This window comes from Hipposideros armiger, unplaced genomic scaffold (genome assembly GCF_001890085.2).
Source record: "Hipposideros armiger isolate ML-2016 unplaced genomic scaffold, ASM189008v1 scaffold_127, whole genome shotgun sequence".
Lineage (NCBI taxonomy): Eukaryota > Metazoa > Chordata > Mammalia > Chiroptera > Hipposideridae > Hipposideros > Hipposideros armiger.
Window position 1 is genome coordinate 2319418 of NW_017731477.1, and position 19421 is coordinate 2338838.

General features: G+C 34.5%; 1 protein-coding gene across 4 annotated transcripts in view; it reads right to left on the minus strand.

Annotated features, from left to right (window-relative positions):
- Positions 1-19421, minus strand: part of PTBP2 (polypyrimidine tract binding protein 2) — an 81470-nt gene that overhangs the window by 50975 nt on the left and 11074 nt on the right. For all 4 annotated transcript variants that reach the window (XM_019648863.1, XM_019648862.1, XM_019648861.1 and 1 more), the window contains exon 3: positions 5997-6072. In XM_019648863.1, the coding sequence (XP_019504408.1) occupies positions 5997-6072 (76 nt within the window). The remainder of the gene's footprint in view (positions 1-5996; positions 6073-19421) is intronic.

Here is a 19421-nt window from a genome sequence, read left to right on the forward strand (position 1 = left end):
GGAACATCAGATAATGTGTCCGCTAACAATTCCACTGAAATTTCATCTCTGTAAGATATTTTTTTCCATAAAAACTATGTCTCTCCATCATGGGTGTAAAGTGATTGAAATCTGAATGCTAACTAAATGCAGAGCAGAGCAACAGAGGACAATACAGAGCTGTTTGTTCTCTATATTTATCACACACCATTAACTCACGTTTCTATAAACATTCGTCAGCAGGACCATTAGGAGAAAGGCTCCATGTATTGCGTAGTTAAATGTATAGTGCGTTGAAACTAAGCACGTGTTAAAAACACAGATTTGCGTTATCCGTCTTGCACAGCTGTAATGTATAGATGCAAATCTGTCTCACCGGCCCACAATGTGTTAATTTACTCCAAAGTTGAGAACATATTCTATGATTTTTTTTCTGAAAAACTTTATATTTAATTTTTAGGTTTTGGTATATAATTCAGCTCAATTTTTTGTATAGTATGAAGATTTAATTTTTTCTGTTCAGTATTCAACTGTTCTGGCACCATTTGTTGAAAAGACTTCTCTTTCCCCACTGAACGACCAAGGCACCTTTTTCAAATTAGTTTTAGTTATTCTAGGTCCTTTTTTATTTCCACATAAATTTTAGAATCACTTCATCAATTTCAACTCATTAATTGAAGAAGATCCCATTCTTTTCAAATTAAAAGCCTGTTTGGCTTGAATGATTTACAGATTCAATTCCATCCCAATTTGGGGGAAAATCATCTTAATATATTGAGGCTTCTATTCATGAACATGGTTTACCTATTTATTTAGGTCTTTAATTTCTCTTACCTGTTTCTTGTAGTTGTTGGTGTAGATAACTTGCACATTTTTTGTTAAATTTACTCCTGGATATTTTGTCTTTCTGATGTTTTTTAAAGAGGACTTGCCATTTTATCATTTTCCAATAATTTGCTAATAATATCAGGACAAATTTCATGTTTGTATATTGAACTTGTATCCTCTGTTCTAAATTTACTTATTAGTTCTAGCAAACATTTTGTAGATTCCTTGGGGTTTTCTATTTTAAAAATCCTGTTGACTGTTCTCAGCCAAGACAAAGCTGAAGGAGTTCGTCAACACCAAATTGGTATTACAAGAAATGTTAAAGGAACTTATTTAACAAAAAATATCAGGGATGGCTGAGTGGCACAGTTGGTTAGAGTGCGTGCTCTTAACAACAAGGTTGCTGGTTTGACTACTGCATAAGATGGTGGGTTGCAGCCGGCCACCCCCTCCCCCCAGCAACTGGACTGAAAGCGGTGACTGGACTTGGAGCTGAGCCTGCGCCCTCCACAACTAAGACTGAAGGACAACAACTTGATTTGGAGCTGATGGGTCCTAGTAAAACACAATGTTCCCCTTCCCCAAATTCCCCAAAAAAAATCTTTAAAAAAAGAAAAAATACCAAAAATACGAATAAGAAAATATCGCAAAGAAAGCTAATTCTCACTGACAAAGGCAAACAAATAGTAAAAGCAGTGGATCGAACCAACACTAAAACTAGTACAAAGGTTAAAAGGCAAAAGTAGAGAGATCATGTGTAATTACAACAGTAAATTAAGGGATACATGCACAAAAAAGTAAAAAATGACAAAAAGAGGTGTTGAGTAAAAATGGTAGTGATTTTATAATGTGTTCAAACTTAGGTGATTATCAACTTAAAATACACTGCCATAAACACTGTCCGGTATATATGAAGCACACGGTAACCACAAATAAAAAATCTATGATAGATATATAAGAAATGAGAAAAAGATCTAAATACAACACTACAGAAAGCCATCACAACATATAAGAGAAGACAGCAAGAAAATAAGGAAGAACAGGGAAAAACTACAAAAACAATCAGGAAACAATCAAATGACCAAATAACTACCTGTCAATCATTACTTTCAATATAAACAGATTATGTGTTCCAATCAAAAGACAAATGGATAAAGATATGGCACATATATACAATGGAATGTTACTCAGCCATAAAATAAAAATGAAATCTTGCTATTTTTGACAACATAGATGGACCTAGAGGGTATTATGCTAAGTGAAATAAGTAATACAGAGAACAATACCATATAATTTCTTTTATACCTGGAATCTAAGACAAAATTAACAAAACAGAAACATACTCATAGATACGGAGAACAAACTGGTTGCCTGATGGGAGGTAGGTTGGGGAGCTAGGTGAAAAAAATGTAGGGGTTAAGAAGTATAAATTGTCAGTTAAAATAAAAATAGTCACCGGGATGTAGAGTACAGCTTAGGGAATATAGTCAATAATATTGCGATAACTATATATGGTGTCAGGTGGGTGCAAGACTGATCAGGGGTTGACTGCGTAAGTTACAAATAAGTGTCTAAGCACTATGTTGCACACCTAAATGTAATATAATATTGACTGTCAATTGTAATTGAAAAACTAAAAATAAAATTAAGTCATGTTGGTTGTCTATAAATCAATTTTACTTCTTCCTTTCCAATCTTTATGCTTTTTATTTATTTTACTTGTCTTAATACAGTAAGTCCCCAACTTACAAACATTCGAGTTGCGAACCTTCGCAGATACGAACGGACCTCGCATTACGAACATTTGTAGATGCAAACAAATCGCAGAAGTAGCTCATGTGTCTGCCAGACATTGTCACAGTTGTGCTGTGTGCTTACTGTACAGTGCAATAGTGTACAGTAGTACAGTGCTCAATCAGAGCCCAGGATGTCCGGAAGCAAGAGGAAAAAGAGTGATGTGGAGGGGACTGCTAGGAAGCGCAAAGCAATAACCATGGAAACAAAAGTGAATATAATTGAGAGATTGAACCAAGGCGAAAAGATGGTAGATATCGCTTGTTCTTGTAACATAAATGGTTCAACCATTGGCTTTACATTGTATATTTGTGTCAAAGGTGTATAAGATTCACTTTGTTGGGCTTACGAACGAATCCAACTTACGAACGTTCTCTTGGAACGGAACTCATTCGTAAATCGGAGACTTAACTGTATTAGCAAAAAAGCTGGAAAATTATGAAAACAGACATCCTTACTTCATTCGTTATTAATTTAATAAGAAAACATTCAGTGTTTTACCATTAAAATGAAATTTGTAGTTGACTCTTAGAACATGCTCCTTACCTACCTTGTGCAACTTCCTGTCTCTTGAATAGTTTTCTGATTTTCAACATGAAAGGATGCTGTATTTTTCTTAAATGCTTTTTTTGCTTCTATTAACATGATGGGTTTGTTTTTCCTCCTTTACTCTATTATTGTGATAAATAATATAGAGTTCACTTTCTAACTTTCACCCTTACACAATCCTGGGGTAAGCCTCAATTAATCATCATGTGTTATCTTTTTGATACTCCTGGATGTAATTTGCTAACATTTGTTAAGGATGTCTGTGTTTATGTTAATGAAAAACATTAGTCTAAAATCTTGATTTCTTATGTGTTAGGCATTATCAGTTATAGTAGCTTCATAAAATAAATTAGGGAGTACCCCCTCCTCTATTTCCAAAAAGAGTACACTGAAGATGGCAATTACTTCTTACTTTGAAGTTTCACAAAATTCAACAGTGAAACCACCTATGCCTAGAGTAATCTTTCTGGAAATGTTGTTTTATTAAAAATTCAATTTTTATATTCAATACAGAGCTAATCTATATCTATTATGGAATAACAGCTTATGTCAGTTTTGGTAAATTAGATTTGTAAAGAAATTTGTCTATTTCATCTCATTTGTTGACTTTATTGGCATTATCATTGTTTATAACATTGCCTTATTTTCCTATTACACTGTAGTGATATCTCCCCTTTCATTCCTAATGTTGGTAATTTATGTTTTCTTTCTTTTCTCGGTAAGATTTTAAACCTTTCTTTTTCTAATACAAGTATTATCTAATATAGGTAGCTACCTAATATAGGTACAGACCTATTTTTTCCCCTATGCATTTCCTGGGCTGCATCTGACAAACTTTGATACGTACTTTTCATTTTCATTCAGTCAGAAATATGCCTTTATACCTTGAGTCATGTGTTGTTCAGAGCTGTGTTGTTCACTTTCTAAATATCTGGTAATTTCCTAGATTTCTGACTTTTTAATTCCTATTAAATCTCACTATGATCAGAAACTGTATGAGTCTTCGATTATTTGAAATTTATTGAGAATTACTTTATGTCCTCATATATGGTTTATCATGGTGAATATCTATGTACACTTGGAAGAGTTATACTGTGTGGACAAAAAAAGTTATCTGCATGTACAAATTCATCTTTACATCATTATGACCGTATTTGGTAAGTACTTCATTATAATTTTTACTTAATTGTACTGTCAGGGATGTGTATGTGTGCAGTGAGGTATTATGCACAGGCTTACCTCAGAAATAATGTGGGTTTAGTCAGAGACCAACACAATAAAGCAAGTATCATAATAAGGTAAGTATCACAGTAAAGTGAATCATAATCTTTTTGCTGGTGGAGGGTCTTGCTTTCAATTTATTTAAAAAACATTTGCAATATCTGTGAAGCCAATAAAGCAATGTGCAATAAAACGAGGTATGCCTACATACACAAACAATGGCTACCTGAAGGAAATTAATATGCTTCCAGTCTCTGACAATCCTTTTATTGCTCAATACATTTACTTCCTCAAGCAAATAATTTAGTAAAGATTTTAGAAAAAGAGAACTTTGGTTATTAGATTAAAAGTATAAAATGTAGGGTTATAAGGCAAACTCATTCAATTACCATCATCAAATTCAAATTTTGGTCCATCAGCCATAAATTAAGGTCTAAAAACAGTCTATATTTGTTTACAAACATTACAACCAACAATATTATTTCAGATGTATAAAATTTAAGAAAAAAAGTAACTATGAAAATTAAATAAATCACCTTAAATTTCCAAGTAGATAACATAAAGGAAATCAACTCAAAATATCGTTACAGCAAAGAAAAAGGGTTGAAAGCATACAATAAAGACAATTATGTAGTTGAATCTTTTGGTTTTTATTTACAGCTTGGGCTTTAGGGTTTAAGAAATAGAGAATTAAAAATGTTTTATGACATACAAACAAAAACTAAAATCCAAAGTACAAAAAAGGTGAGATGAAAAAAAGGTTTTATTTTTGTGATTTAAAAAAAGCAATCAGACTTAGTTACTTGCCCACAAAAGTCACCATCTTCAGGTTTTTTCACTTGACATAATATACTCTAGTAATTAAATTTCCCCTAAAATGTGAAGTCGGGGTTGTAATGGTGGCACTATGTATCTTCTATTTTGAGATTTGGATCTCCGATATAATTTGATTTTAAAGTGTAATTTAGCTTGTAACTTTCTGAAAGCTTTTCTTTCTCAGCTTCCTTTCCGCCAGGCCTTAATGACTCGGCTTGCTGTACATTTACTATGCATACAATTTCAATGTTTCTATTAATATTTACTTCAGCCCAGTGCTGGCCTTGTGACTTGGGAGAGGCTTTGCATCTGTACAGGATCCACTCCTAGCTCCAACTTAAACCTACATAACACATGCAAAGGTTATGATAACCAGCTTAACTGTACCTTCTCCCTACCTCAAGGAACAAAGCCAAACTCAATAGAAAAGGGCCAAAGTGATTTACATCCCGGCTAGAAAACATAAACTTGAGACCAAAGACTGGACACAATAGTTTGCAGTAGTTTCCAGCTGACCCTTTCTTTTACTTTAATATATCTTCCTTCTCTATTTCTACCTGCTTTGTGAATTTCTTCACGACCCACAAGCAAGCAGCTACAACATAAAATGCTTCAACAGAAAGCATTTAAAAATAAAGGCTATTCTTATTCTGGTAAAAGAGGTTAAATTATATTGGGTTGTAGGAAAAGTCATGACATATTTTTCTACGCTTTTTGTTGCAAAAATGCATCATGACTTTTCCAACAACCCAGTTTTTTAACATGCTGTCCCATAAAATGGCAAAGAATGACAGACTGTTAACACTTACCTGTAACCACCATGCTGCTCATATTAGAATTTGGACTACTGAGAACACTACCTGAGAGTAGTTCGTCAGATCCTCTCTATAAAAACAAAAACAAATTAACATAAGACATCTTTGATTTTAAAATACTGATCTGAAAATCTGTCACTTACCTGTAACTTTCCAAATAATCACTGAAAAACAAAAATGTCAGGTGTTTCACTAGTGGGAACAGCTAAAATTTTAATCTCTACAATAAAAACTTCAGTATGAATTTCACTCCCTCTTCCACAAAGCCAACAGTTTCCTTTCTTCCTTTCACCTAAGTCCAAGAGACAATATATAGGAAAACTGACTTGGTTCCATAATCAAAAACTTTGGAGAACTACATGAATTTTTTATAAACACCCTAACGCCACAGCAAGCTGGACTTTCTCACAAACATTCTGTGAAGGTCTTAGGAAAATGAGAACTTCACAACAGTGAGTTGGGAAACTCATCTTCATCATTATCATTAAAATGTATTAGGTATATACTTCAGTGGCTAGAACATTGAAAGCAAAGCAAAATCTGTGTAATAAGATTTTTTTCTGCCAATATAAAGAGACTGAATCATAAATTCGTATATTTTCAGAACTGCACAGCTGTTCAAACAAGCCAGTGTTGTTTTAGCTATTTTTAAAATGTGTGTATTTATAAAAACATACGAGTAGATTAATTCAACTGTTTTGCCTAGGTTCTTTTTACATATGATTATTAATACTTAAAACAGCTAAATCAATGCTAGCTGATTTAAACTAAAAGTACAAAGGTGAATGCAACCATCAAAATGAAAAAATGTACAAAAGATAATTTATCAAAGCATTTCAGAAAGTCCAAAACAATCCAAGTTAACCACAAACTTAATGCTAGTATGTTTACTAAACTCATAATTAATAAGTTGTATTATAAATATCAAAATGGTAAACAAATATTCATAAATCATCTCCCTAATTGTTTTACAAGCTTTCTACTCATCAAAGGCTCAGAGAAATACATGCATGAGAAAAATTAAAATGTAGTATCAAGCCACATTAATACTACATATGCATCATGTCTTATTACTCATCAAGGTACGGAAGATTCAGCATGGTATAATTTTATAAGAACACGATGAATAGAACCGAACACTTTGAAATTCTTAAAGTATGGTTGGCCCCTACCTAGACTGGCATTAGACCTGGAAACTTGTGAGCAATCCATGTTCTCAGATCTACCCCAGACCTAAACTAAGGATAGGATCCAGAGTTTTAGCCCTCCAGATGCTTCTGATGCATGCTAAAGTTTAAGAACCAAATGATATGTACATTGCTGGGTTATAATCAACAAGTGTGTTTCCTAGTTTTTTTCCTCTTCTTAGCTCAGTTTTAGGCTTACAGTAAAACTGAAAGGCGGGGGGTGACTGGTTAGCTCAGTTGGTTAGAGTGTGGAGCTGATAACACCAAGGTTGCTGGTTCAATCCCAGCATGAACCACTGTGAGCAGTGCCCTCCTTAAAAGAAAAAAAAAGTCAACTATGCCATTGTAGCATGAAAGCAATGTATAACCAATGACCATGGCTGTTCCCCAATAAAATTAAAACAAAATTGAAAGAACAGATTTCCCATAAACCCCATCCATACTCCCCACACATGCATAGCCTCCCCCATTACCAACATCACCCACTAGAGTAATATATTATGAAGATGAACCTACATTGACACATCATTACCCAAAAAATCCAGTCTACCTAAGAATTCACTTTTGATGTACATTCAGTAGTTTTGGACAAACGTACAATGACATGCATCCATCATATGTTTTCACTACCCTAAAAAAATCCTGTGCTCTGCCTATACATTGCCCCCACCCAAACCCCTGGCAACCACTGATCTTTTCATTGTCTCAATAGTTTTTTCCTCTCAAGAATGTCATAGCTGGAATCATACAGTATGTAGCCTTCTTGGATTGGCTTCTTTTACTTAGTAATATGCATTTAAGATTCCCCCATCCATAGCTCATTTTGTTTCAATGCTGGAAAATATTCCATTGTATGGATGTATCACAGTATTTACCCACTCACCTACTAAAAGACATTTTGATTCCTTTAATGTTTTTGCCAATTGTGAATAAAGTTGTTATAAAATCATCCATGCGCAGGTTTTATGTATACTTAAGTTTTCAACTCCTTTGAGTAAATACCAAGGAACACAAATGGTGGGTAGTATGGAAGTGTTTATTTAGTTTTAAGAACTGCTTAAACTATCTTCCAAAATGGCTGTGCCATTTTGCATTCGTACCAGTAATATGTGAATTTCTGTTGCTCCACATTCTAGCCTGTATTTAGGGTTGCCAGTAATCCAGGTGTTGGTTTTGACAGGTGTGTAGTGGTATCACATTGTTTTAATTTGCATTTTCTTGATAATACATGATGGGAAATATTTTTATATATGTTTATTTGCCATCTGTATATTTTCTTTGGTGAGGAGTCTGTTAAGTCTTTGGCCCATTTTTAAAGAAGGTTGTTTTCTTATTGATGCGTTTTTAGAGTTCTTTGTATATTTTGGATAATGTCCCACTCTGTGGGAGAGTTCTTTGTATACTTTGGTTATCTCCCGTTCTGACAAGTCTTCCAATTCTCTAGATATTATCTTTCACAGAACTTTTTAATTTTAATGAAATCCAGCTTACCAATTATTTCTGTCATAGACTGTGCTTGGTTCATATCCAGAAAGGCATTATCACACCCAAGGTCCTCTTACACTTTTTCCTATGTTATGTTCTAAGAGTTTTATAGTTTTGCATTTGCATTTATTTAGGTCTATGATCCATTTTGATTTAATTTTTGTGACAGATGGAATGTCTGTGTCTCAATTCATTCTTTTGCATGTGGATGTCCGGTTGTTCTAACTGGAATAAGAGACAATATCTTTGACTCATTGCATTGTCTTTGCTCCTTTGTCAAAGATTAAGTTGACTATATTTACGGGAGACTCTAGTCTGGGTTCTCCAGTCTGTTCTGTTGGTCTGTCTATTCTTTCACCAATACCACACTGTCTTGATTACTACAGTTTCATAGCAAGTTGGGTAGTCCTCCAATTTTGTTCTTCTCCTTCATACTGTGTTGACTATTCTGGGTCTTCTCCATATCCATATAAACTTTAGAATCACTTTGTTGATATCCATAAATAACTTACTGAAATTTTGACTGGGATTGCACTGAATCTACAGGTCAAGCTGGGAACTTTCACTCATCCAGGTTTTGTAGTTTTCCTCATGTAGACCTTTTATATATTTTGTGAGATTTATACCTAAGTATTTTGATATTTTGGGTCTAATGTAAATGGTATTTTGTTTTTAATTTCAAATTGAACTTGCTCATCATCAGTGTATAGGAAACCAACTGGTCTTTGCATATTAATCTTGTATCCTGCAACTTTGAGGTAATCACTTAATACAGATTTTTTTGTTACTTGTCGTGGATTTTCTAGTCTCTCATGTCATCTGTGAATGACAGTTTTATGCCTTCCTTCTCAATCTGCACACCCATTATTGCCTTTTCTTGACTTATTGCATTAGCAAGGACTTCCAGGAGGATGTTGAAAAGAAGTGGTGAGAAAGGACATCCTTGCCTTATACCTAATCTTAGTGACAAACTGTCGAGTTTCTCAACATTAAGTATGATTTTAGCTACAGTTTTTATTGTAGATGTTCTTTACCAAGTTGAAGAAATTCCCCTCTATTCCTAGTTTACTAAGAGTTTTTATCATGAATAGATGTTGTATTCTGTCAAATGCTTTTTTCCTCCGTCTAGCAATATAATGTGATTTTTCTCATTTTTAGTCTGTTGATGTGATGGAATAACCTAGATTTCTTCATTTTTATGACAGGTATGGCATTAGAAAATTAAGAAAAAGGGCTCTGTAGTTCAGATTCCAGCCACTAACTATGTAACTGGTACTTATCTATTCTAAGCCTTAACTTTCTTGTTTGTAAAATAGGGTAACATCTACATCACAGTCCTTGGGATTAAATGTGGTAATACAGGCATCCCTCAAAGACATTGTGGGTTCAGTTCCAGACCACCAAAGTAACGGAGTATGGCAATAAAATGAGTCACACAAAGTTTTTTTGTTTCCCAGTGCATATAAAAGTTATGTTTACACTATACTGTAGTCTATTAGGTGTGCAATAGTATTATATCTAAAAAAAACAAAACAATGTACATACCTTTAATTTAAAAATATTTTATTGCTACAAAATGCTAAACATCACCCGAGCCTTCAAAAAGTCAATCTTATTGCTGGTGGAGGGTCTTGTCTCAATGTTGATGGCTGCTGATAGATCATGGTGGTGGTTACTGAAGCCTGGGGTGCTGTGGCAATTTCTTAATATAAGATAATGAAGTTGGTCACACTGACTCTTCCTTTCACTCAAACACTTAGAGGCCCCTGTAAGGTTATTAATTGGCCTAATTTCAATGTTGCTGTGTCTTAAGGAATAGGGAGGCCCGAGAAGAGGAAGAGAGATGGAGGAACAGCTGGTTGGTGGAGCAGTCAGGGCACACGCAACATTTATCAATTAAGTTCACCACTTTATATGGGCATGGTTAGTGGCATCCCAATACAATTATAATAGTAACATCAAAAATCACTGTTCACAGATCACCCTAACAAATACAATAAAAAAAAGGTCTGAAATATTGTGAGAAATTACCAAAATGTGACACAGAGACATGAAGTGAACAAATGTTGTTGCAGAAATGATGTAGAAAGACCTGCTCAACGCAGGGTTGCTACATATCTTTAATCTGTAAAAATGCAATATCTGCAAAGCACAATAAAGCAAGGGATGGCTATACATGGACTGTGATTACCAGGCAAAGAGCCTGGATCACATCAGTAGTGTTCACTGAGTACACCCAAGTGTAAACCAAGCATAGGGTCCATGTGTAACTGTTCACTAAGTGAATAAATGCTGGTAACTACTGGGTCATCGGAAAAGTCATGATGCATTTTTGCATTAAAAAACATAGAAAAATACGTCATGACTTTCCCAACGACCCAATATGTTAACTGCCTTAGTTCTCAAAACACTTTGACTTCTCTAGTTTTCAAAAGTATATCTCATTTCTTTTCAAATATACATTTGTCATTTACTTTTTAGATGTTTGCTTACTTGTGAATCAAAATCCTTCCACCACAGTGGATTCAAAAGTAATTCTGGAGATGAGCGGTGGGGAGTCTTAGGCCTACTAAAGTATAAAAGAAAGCCTGTGTTTTGATGTGTGGTAAGCAGGACACTTGTTTCCTCCTTCCTGCAATGCCATCTTTAGGAATAGCAAAATTTTGTTAATTCTTTTAATTTTGTATCTGTGTTTTTTTTCTCCCCTCAAATGATTTCACACCTGCTGCTAAGAGAGTAGGTTTAACAGCCTTCATAACTGAGTCAGAAGAATATCAAGTTATTTACAATTCTGAGATATTTTCACAAAATATCTGAATGTATTTTATAAATGCTACATTATTTTTTTGTAAAAAAGCAATTATATTCGCCTTTCTACTGAGTAAAAGGCTTACCTCTATTATACCCGGAAGTGATTAATAATGTTAATATTTCTATGTTAACTAATGGAACAATTTTATTTGAAATACCTCAACAGAGCTGCCTAACTTGGAATAGGTATAAAATCAAATGACTCACTGGTATAGTGATTGGTGGCTATTCTACAGTAATGGTTGTTGTAACAAATTAGTGGCACTTAAATTTGGAATCACAATCTCTATTAAGTATGTATTTTTACATTTAATGCATCTAAGATAAATGTCAATTGATCTTAGATTCAATTAAGAGAAGAAATTAAGTGCTAAGATGGGCACTAATGTCCCTGGGTAAATCTGACCACAGAAACCTTTCCTCCTGTGTAATAACAATGACCATTTCATGAGAAACCAGCATGCCACAAAAACAATTAGGAAAATGGTAATACAAGAAAATACAAGTCAATCAGAGATGGGTTTAAAATAAAAAGGATAAGTACAAAAATACAGTTTAAATGACACTTGGCATTCATTCCAGTGAAAGAAATTTCTTACTATTTTCTACTCACTAATGTACATTAGTCCAATACAACTATCATGTATCACTCCCAGGCGGAAGAGCTGCTGGAGTTATCAGGAAAGCAAACAAGAACTGAAGGCTAAGACTGACCAGAATCCCTGGGCTGTGCTATGATTCAAGACTGAGGGCTGCCCCAAGACTTTCTCCTCTGGAGAAGAGGGAACCATGACAGAAAGACATAGGTCAAGGATGCAAATATCAACTTCCTAAGGAAAACCAGATTCTTAGAGAGAAAGGAGATACTCATGTGAGTATTTCTGATGTCCTCAAACACAGAGGTACTTGCTTAGGAGCTAAATAGGTGGACCAAGTGCTACCTACCTACCGAAGTTGTGAATGTACTAATTCAGAATCCCATAAAAATACAGAATACAGGTAGCAATGATACACTGAAGAGGATCAATAAAACCAAAAGTTCATTTTTTTGTAAACAAGACAACAAAAGAAAACCTTCAGGCGAGAATAATCAAGGAAAATGTTAAGACAGCACTGCTATACATCACCAGACCACACGGACAAAAACAAAAACTTAAGGGAATAATGAAGAAACAGATGAGAGAAACTTGGTCCAGAAAAAACCTCAGGGAGCAGACTGATACCACTTCCTTACATCAGCAGGACTTCTTGCTTATGAGAAATAAACTTCAATTTATGCCACTACGTTCTGCATTTTGTTACAGCTTAGCCTTTACCCTAAAATACAAACCTGTAATGTGGAAAAATGGCACTGCAAATTTTAATTTAACTGGTTATTTCTAGAAGAACAAAAAAAAAAAGAAATTGAATCCCCACCTAATACAATACACATACAAAAAATAATTCTGTCATGGATTACAAATGTAATAAGGAAAACCTTAAACATTTTTAGAAGAAACATCTTTGTGATCTGAGTAAGGACTTTTAAAATCAAAACACAAGAAATCTAACCATAGAAGTAATGATAAATTCTACTACAAAGTAACCACAAAAATCTTTATGAAGAAAAACTGTATCCCAACCACAGGTGAGAACTTAAAATGCATTATTAGGCACTGATTTGCAACAATTACCATGAAAGACATCCAGAAGAACAAGGGGAAAAATGTTAACAGGTAGATAAAGACTGGGAGCACATAATTTTAACTAGGATGGCTAAGGGAACTTGTAGCCATATTAAAACCCTACATGTTAATATTAACAACTTTTATTCATCAAAAGACAGCATCAAGAAATGATAAAGCAAGCTACAAACCAGGACAGAATATTAGCAACACAACCAACAGAGAATCAGTAACTGTATTATAAAAACTGCAAAATCAGTTTAATTCAAAATTTTTTAGTCGAAAATACAAATAGGCATTTCACCGAATTTCACAAAAGAAGAGACGCTAATGAAGAGAAAAAATGCTAATAAAGAGAAACATGTTGGAGACGGAAAAAAAAAAAGATGCTCACACCTCATTAATAATTGGAGAAATAGAAAGACCAAAGCAGATACTACACATTGGACTGGCAAAATAAGAAATTTAATAATTAAGTGCTGATGAGGATTTGAAACAGCAAGAACTCTTGTGCACTATTAGTAAGAACATAAATCCAAACAATATGTACTACACTTTGTAAAGTTTAACATCCTCTCCTTTGATACATACTTTACAAAACTTTTGCATACATGCACCAAGAAATAAGTACAAATGTGTTCAGAGTAGCACTGTTTTTAAAATAAAAAACTAAACAACCCAGATGTCCACCAACAGGAAGAGAATTAAATCAGGATATTTTTACAGAAGAATATTATAGCAACTGAGTATTAAACAACTCTATACAAAAACATGGCTGTTAGAAATATTACGGAAGTCACATCAAACATATGGGCATACTATTTTCATACAATAAATGAAAAAAAAACACATTTAGAACATATTTTTGTCACATACATACACATACACAAAATCATATAGAAAAAAAACATAATTCATGAGTCACTACCACAGCAGGGTAGGAGGAGGATAAAATGGAGAGCATATGCAACAGTATTGGTAACATTCAATATTATTAACTCCAAACATAAATTTAAAAAATTCAAGCCAAGGGCCAGCCAAGTGGTTCAGTTGGTTAAGAGTTAGTTGGCTTGGGAGCATGAGCTCTGAGCAGCAGGGCTGCCGGTTTGGTTCCCACATGGGCCAGTGACGCTGCGCTCTCTACAGCTAAGATTGTGAACAACAGCTCGACCTGGAGCTGGGCTGCTGTGAATGGCCGGCAGCCAGCATGAGCAGCCGGCAAGAGCTGCCGTGAGCGGCTGTCAAATGGCCAACTGACTGCCTCAGCCAGGAAGAGTGCAATGATCATAGGCCAACATGGGCCAGTGAAGCGACGTCCTCCACAACTAGACTGAAGAACCAAAAGATAGCAACTTGTCTGTTCCCCTTCCTTGATTCCCCCAAAAAATCTTTAAAAAACAAAACAAAAATTCAAGCCAAAAAAATAGAAAATGTAAAAGAAAAGTCCAGAATGTATCCTTAAATTTCATACAATTCTTTCCAAAAATTTACATATATACGTATGTTTTTAATATTCACACAAAACTTACATCTACAAAATATTTTTGCTAAAATTTAAACCAGAATCTGATTAAGCCTCACCTAAGTACAAGTTTACAGGAAATACAGAGGACATTAGGAACATTTGAAATGACAACATAGAGATATAATCAGTTAAACCTAGAAAGTACAATTTTTCTGAAAATTGTAAAAACCAGATGACCCAGTTTCTCTAACAAAGAAAATCAAGGAAAGGGGAGAAGGTAAATTGATTTATGGGTACAGAAACTTGAAAGACATTAGTCAAATCAACATATACATTTGCCTTTCCTTGGTTCCTTTTTCAAAAGAAAAAAAATGTTTTTAGAATAAACGGAAATTTTGACTATTGTTGGAGATTATTAGGCATAATAATGGTATCAATGTCATCTTCAAGAGACTGTCTATCTGATAGCGATACACACTACGGTATTTGGGAATAATTATGATCTCTGAAATTTCCTTTAGTATTCTCCACTAGGAAGAGAAAGAAGTATACAGTTGACACTTGAACAATCAGGGGTTGACACACTGACCCCCTGCACAGCCAAAAATCCAAGTATAACTTCTGACTCTTCAAACACATAAGTTGTCCCACGGTATCCAACGGGGGGCAGTTGGTTCCATAACCCTCTGCCAATACCAACATCTGCAGATGCTTAAGTTCCCTATATGGTATAGATCAATGCAGTCAGCCCTTTGTATTCGCAGACTCCCAACCATGGACCAAAAACAGTGCAGGTATTTACTGAAAAAACTTCACATACAAGTGGACCTGCACAGATCAAATCCACTGGTTCAAAAGTCAACTGTATTATTATACCATTCACACACTTCCATGAATCTTGGAAGTTTTACAATGAAGTTTTAAAAATGAAAAAGACATTGATAAAAAAAAATTGAAGACACAAATAAATGTAAATATATTCCATGCTCATGGGTTGGAAGAATATTGTTAAAACATCCATTCTACCCAAAGCAATTGACAGATTCAATTAAATCCCTATCAAAATTCCAATGGCATTTTTCATGGAAACAGAAAAACAATCATAAAATTTGTATGCAACCATAAAAGACTCCAAATAGCCAAAGCCATCTTGAGAAAAGAACAAAGCCAGAGGCACTACACTTCCTGTTTAAAATACAGTACAAAGTGACAATAATCAAAACAATATGGTACCTGCATGAAAACAGATGCATGGATCAATGGAACAGAATAGGGAGTTCAGAAATAAACCCATGCCTATATATGTCAATTAATTTACAACAAAGGAGGCAAGAAGAAAATACAATGGAGATAGACAGTACCTTCAATAAATGGTGTTAGGAAAACTAGACAGCCATATGCAAAAGAATAAAACTAGACTGCTATCTTATTCCATATACAAAAATCAACTCACAATGGATTCAAGACTCAAATTTAATACCTGAATCCATAAAACTCCTAAGAAAAAAGTAGGTGGTAAGCTCCTTGGCATTGATCTTGGTAATGATTTTTTGGATTTAACACCAAAAGCAAAGGCAACAAAAGCAAATGTAAACAATTAGGACTACATCAAACTAAAAAGCTCCTGTATGGCAAAGGAAACCATCAATAAGATGAAAAGGCAACCTAAGGAACAGAAGAAAATATTTGCAAATCATATATTTGATAAAAGAGATTAATACCCAAAATATATAAAGAACTCATACAACTAAAAAAAAAAATTCTGACTTTTAAAAAAAAGGACAAAGGAAGTATACATGCATTTTTACAAAGAAGGCATAGAGATGGCCAACAGGTACCAAAAAAGGAGTTCACCATAGCTAATCATCAGAGAAATGCCAATCAAAACCATAATGAAATATCACTTCACACCTGTTAGAACGGCTATTATCAAAATGAGAAGAAATTAAGTGTTGGTAAGGATGTGGAGAAAAGGGAAGCCTTGTGTGCTGTCAGTAGAAATGTAAATTGGTGAAGCCACTATGGAAAACAATACGGTGATTGCTCCAAAAACAAAAAACAAACAAAAAACAAAAACAAAAAACCCAAAAAAACTTTTAAGTACAATTTTATGATCCAGCAATTCCATTTCAGGGTATTTATCTGAAGGAAATAAAAACAGTGTCTCAAAAAGATATCTGTACCTCCAGGTTCACTGCAGCATTACTTACACTAGCCAAGATATGAAAATAACCTCTTGTCCTTCAACAGAAGAATGAATAAAGAAAATGCGGTATACAGATACAATAAAACATTATTCAGCCATAAAAAGGAAATCCTGCCATTGTGACAATAGGGAGGAGCCTTGAGGGAATTATGCTAAGCAAAAGAAGTCAGACAAGGGCCGGATGAGTGGCGCGTTGGTTAAGGGCTGGCTTGGGACGCAAGCTCTGAGCAGCAGGGCCCCGGTTTGGGTCCCACATGAGGGCCAGTGACGCTGCGCCCTCTACAGCTAAGATGGTGAACAACAGCTCGACCTGGAGCTGGGCTGCTGTAAGTCGCCAGCGATGGCGTAGGCTGCAGTGGGCTGCCGTGAGCGGCCGTCCAGTGGCCAGGGACCAATTTGCCAAAGAGCGCAATGATCACAATACTAACATGGGCCAGTAAAGCGACACCCTCCACAATTAGGCTGAAGAACAGCAACTTGTCTGTTCCCCTTCCCCGATTCCCCAATGCTGTTCCCCTCCTCCAATTCCCCAAAATCTTAAAAAAAAAAGTTAAAACCTATCGCCAAAGGTACCAACTTATCTTTCTTAATCTTGAATGCATTTTTAACAAGAAAATAAACGAGTTCAGAATCTAATTTAAAAGTGAACAGGAAACAATAGAATAAATCTAGTGTGGCAGAAAAAGATAACAGAAATTGGTAAATTATGAAACAAAAAAATACAGTCTGTTTCTTTAAAAACACCAGTAAAATAAGGTCTCTGAAAAGAGAAAGAAAATACAAATGTTCAATATTAGTAACAAAAAAAACAATTAAAAAATGCTGTACTAATTTTGAAACCACTGAAACTAAGTAAAACAGATAATTTTCTAGAAATTATCTGAATAATAATAAACCAATAACTTTGGAAGAACTATTTGTCAAAGAAGTATCCCTCTTTCATGCCCCTACATATATATATAAGGAAAAATGATGGGAAGCACATACAATCTGATTAACTTTAAAATACTAGTGATTTAATTTTTCTTTTGCATTAAGCATTTAATTTTCTGCATTAAGCATGTCTTTTATAATTAGAAAATATATCAAGGGGAAAAGGGAGAATTCTTCAAAAAATATTATAATTCCCTGCCTCTGAGTTCAAATGTTATTTTATTGATAACGCAAATACAGTGTTCCCCCAATTAACTTAGAAATTTAGCGCAATTATAACCAAAACACTAGTCTTCAATAAACTTAACCAACTGATCTTAAAAAACATACAGTATGCAGTAAATGCCAAGACGATTTTGAACAACAAAGTTCTGAAATTCACACAAGATTCGAAGACTTACTGTGATGTTACAGTAAATTAAGACACTGTGGTACTCATACAGGAATTAAACGATGAAACAGAACAGATAGTCAAGAAACAGTTCCACGCACATAGGAAAACTTGACAGGTGATACAGCAGATAAGTGGAAAAAAAACTATTCAGTGGAGCTGGTACTAAATTTGTTATGCATAAGGGAAAAATAATTAAACCTTTACCACACACTACACAAAAATTAAGTTCCAAATCAACTTAAGCTCTAAATATAAAAATCAAAATTTTAAAACTTTCAAAATAAATCCACAAGACTATAAAACCTTCAGTTAAAAAAAAGATTTCTTAAAACTTGAGACACATAAATGTGATGTTAATATTTCCAACTTCTATTCAACAATATAAAAAAGCCAAAGACAGGAAAAAGTTATATGTAGCATGCATAACTAACAAAGCTTTGGTATCCATAATATATAAAAACTTCTAGGAACCAACAAGAAAAAGATAAAAACTACATTAAAAGAAAATGGATAGACTATATGAACAGGCATTTAAAAGAAGAAACATGAATGGCCAATTAACTAAGTAAATATATCGTTACTACGCAAGGAATTCAAATTCAAACAAGATACCATTCACATGCACATGTGTACAACCATTAAAAAGTCCAACAATGACAATTATCAGAGATATGGAGAAACACGAGTTCTCATACACTAAGAATGGAGTATAAATTAGACAACCACTTAAGAAAGCAACATGCCAATATCCAATCAACTTGAAAACAGACACAACCTATAATCCAGCAATTCTACTTCTAAACTCAAATCTTGACATACGAGGTGTGATCAAACAATATGGTGAATGTTTAAATTAAAAAAAAACAATTTATGACAGTAAAGGACACATTGTCATTAATCCCCCTCAAAATACACCCCCTCGCTTCAAACACACAACCCATCATTCTTGCCACTTTCTAAAACAGTTCTGGAAGTCCTCTTTCGTGAGTGTCTTTAATTGTGTTGTAGTGACTGCCTTGATGTCCTGAATCATTTTGAATTTGGTGAAGAGCCACAAGTCTCAGTGCCAGATCCCATGAATAAGGTGGATGAGGACATACCGTAATGTTTTTGACAGAAACTGCCATATACCAGAAACGATGTGTGACAATGGAGCATTGCCATGATGTTGATTTACAGCACATTTTAAAACACACCTTCTCGGGCCGGCCGAGTGGCGCGATGGTTAAGAACTCGCTTGGGATGCCAGAGGGCCCCGGTTCGGATCCCACATA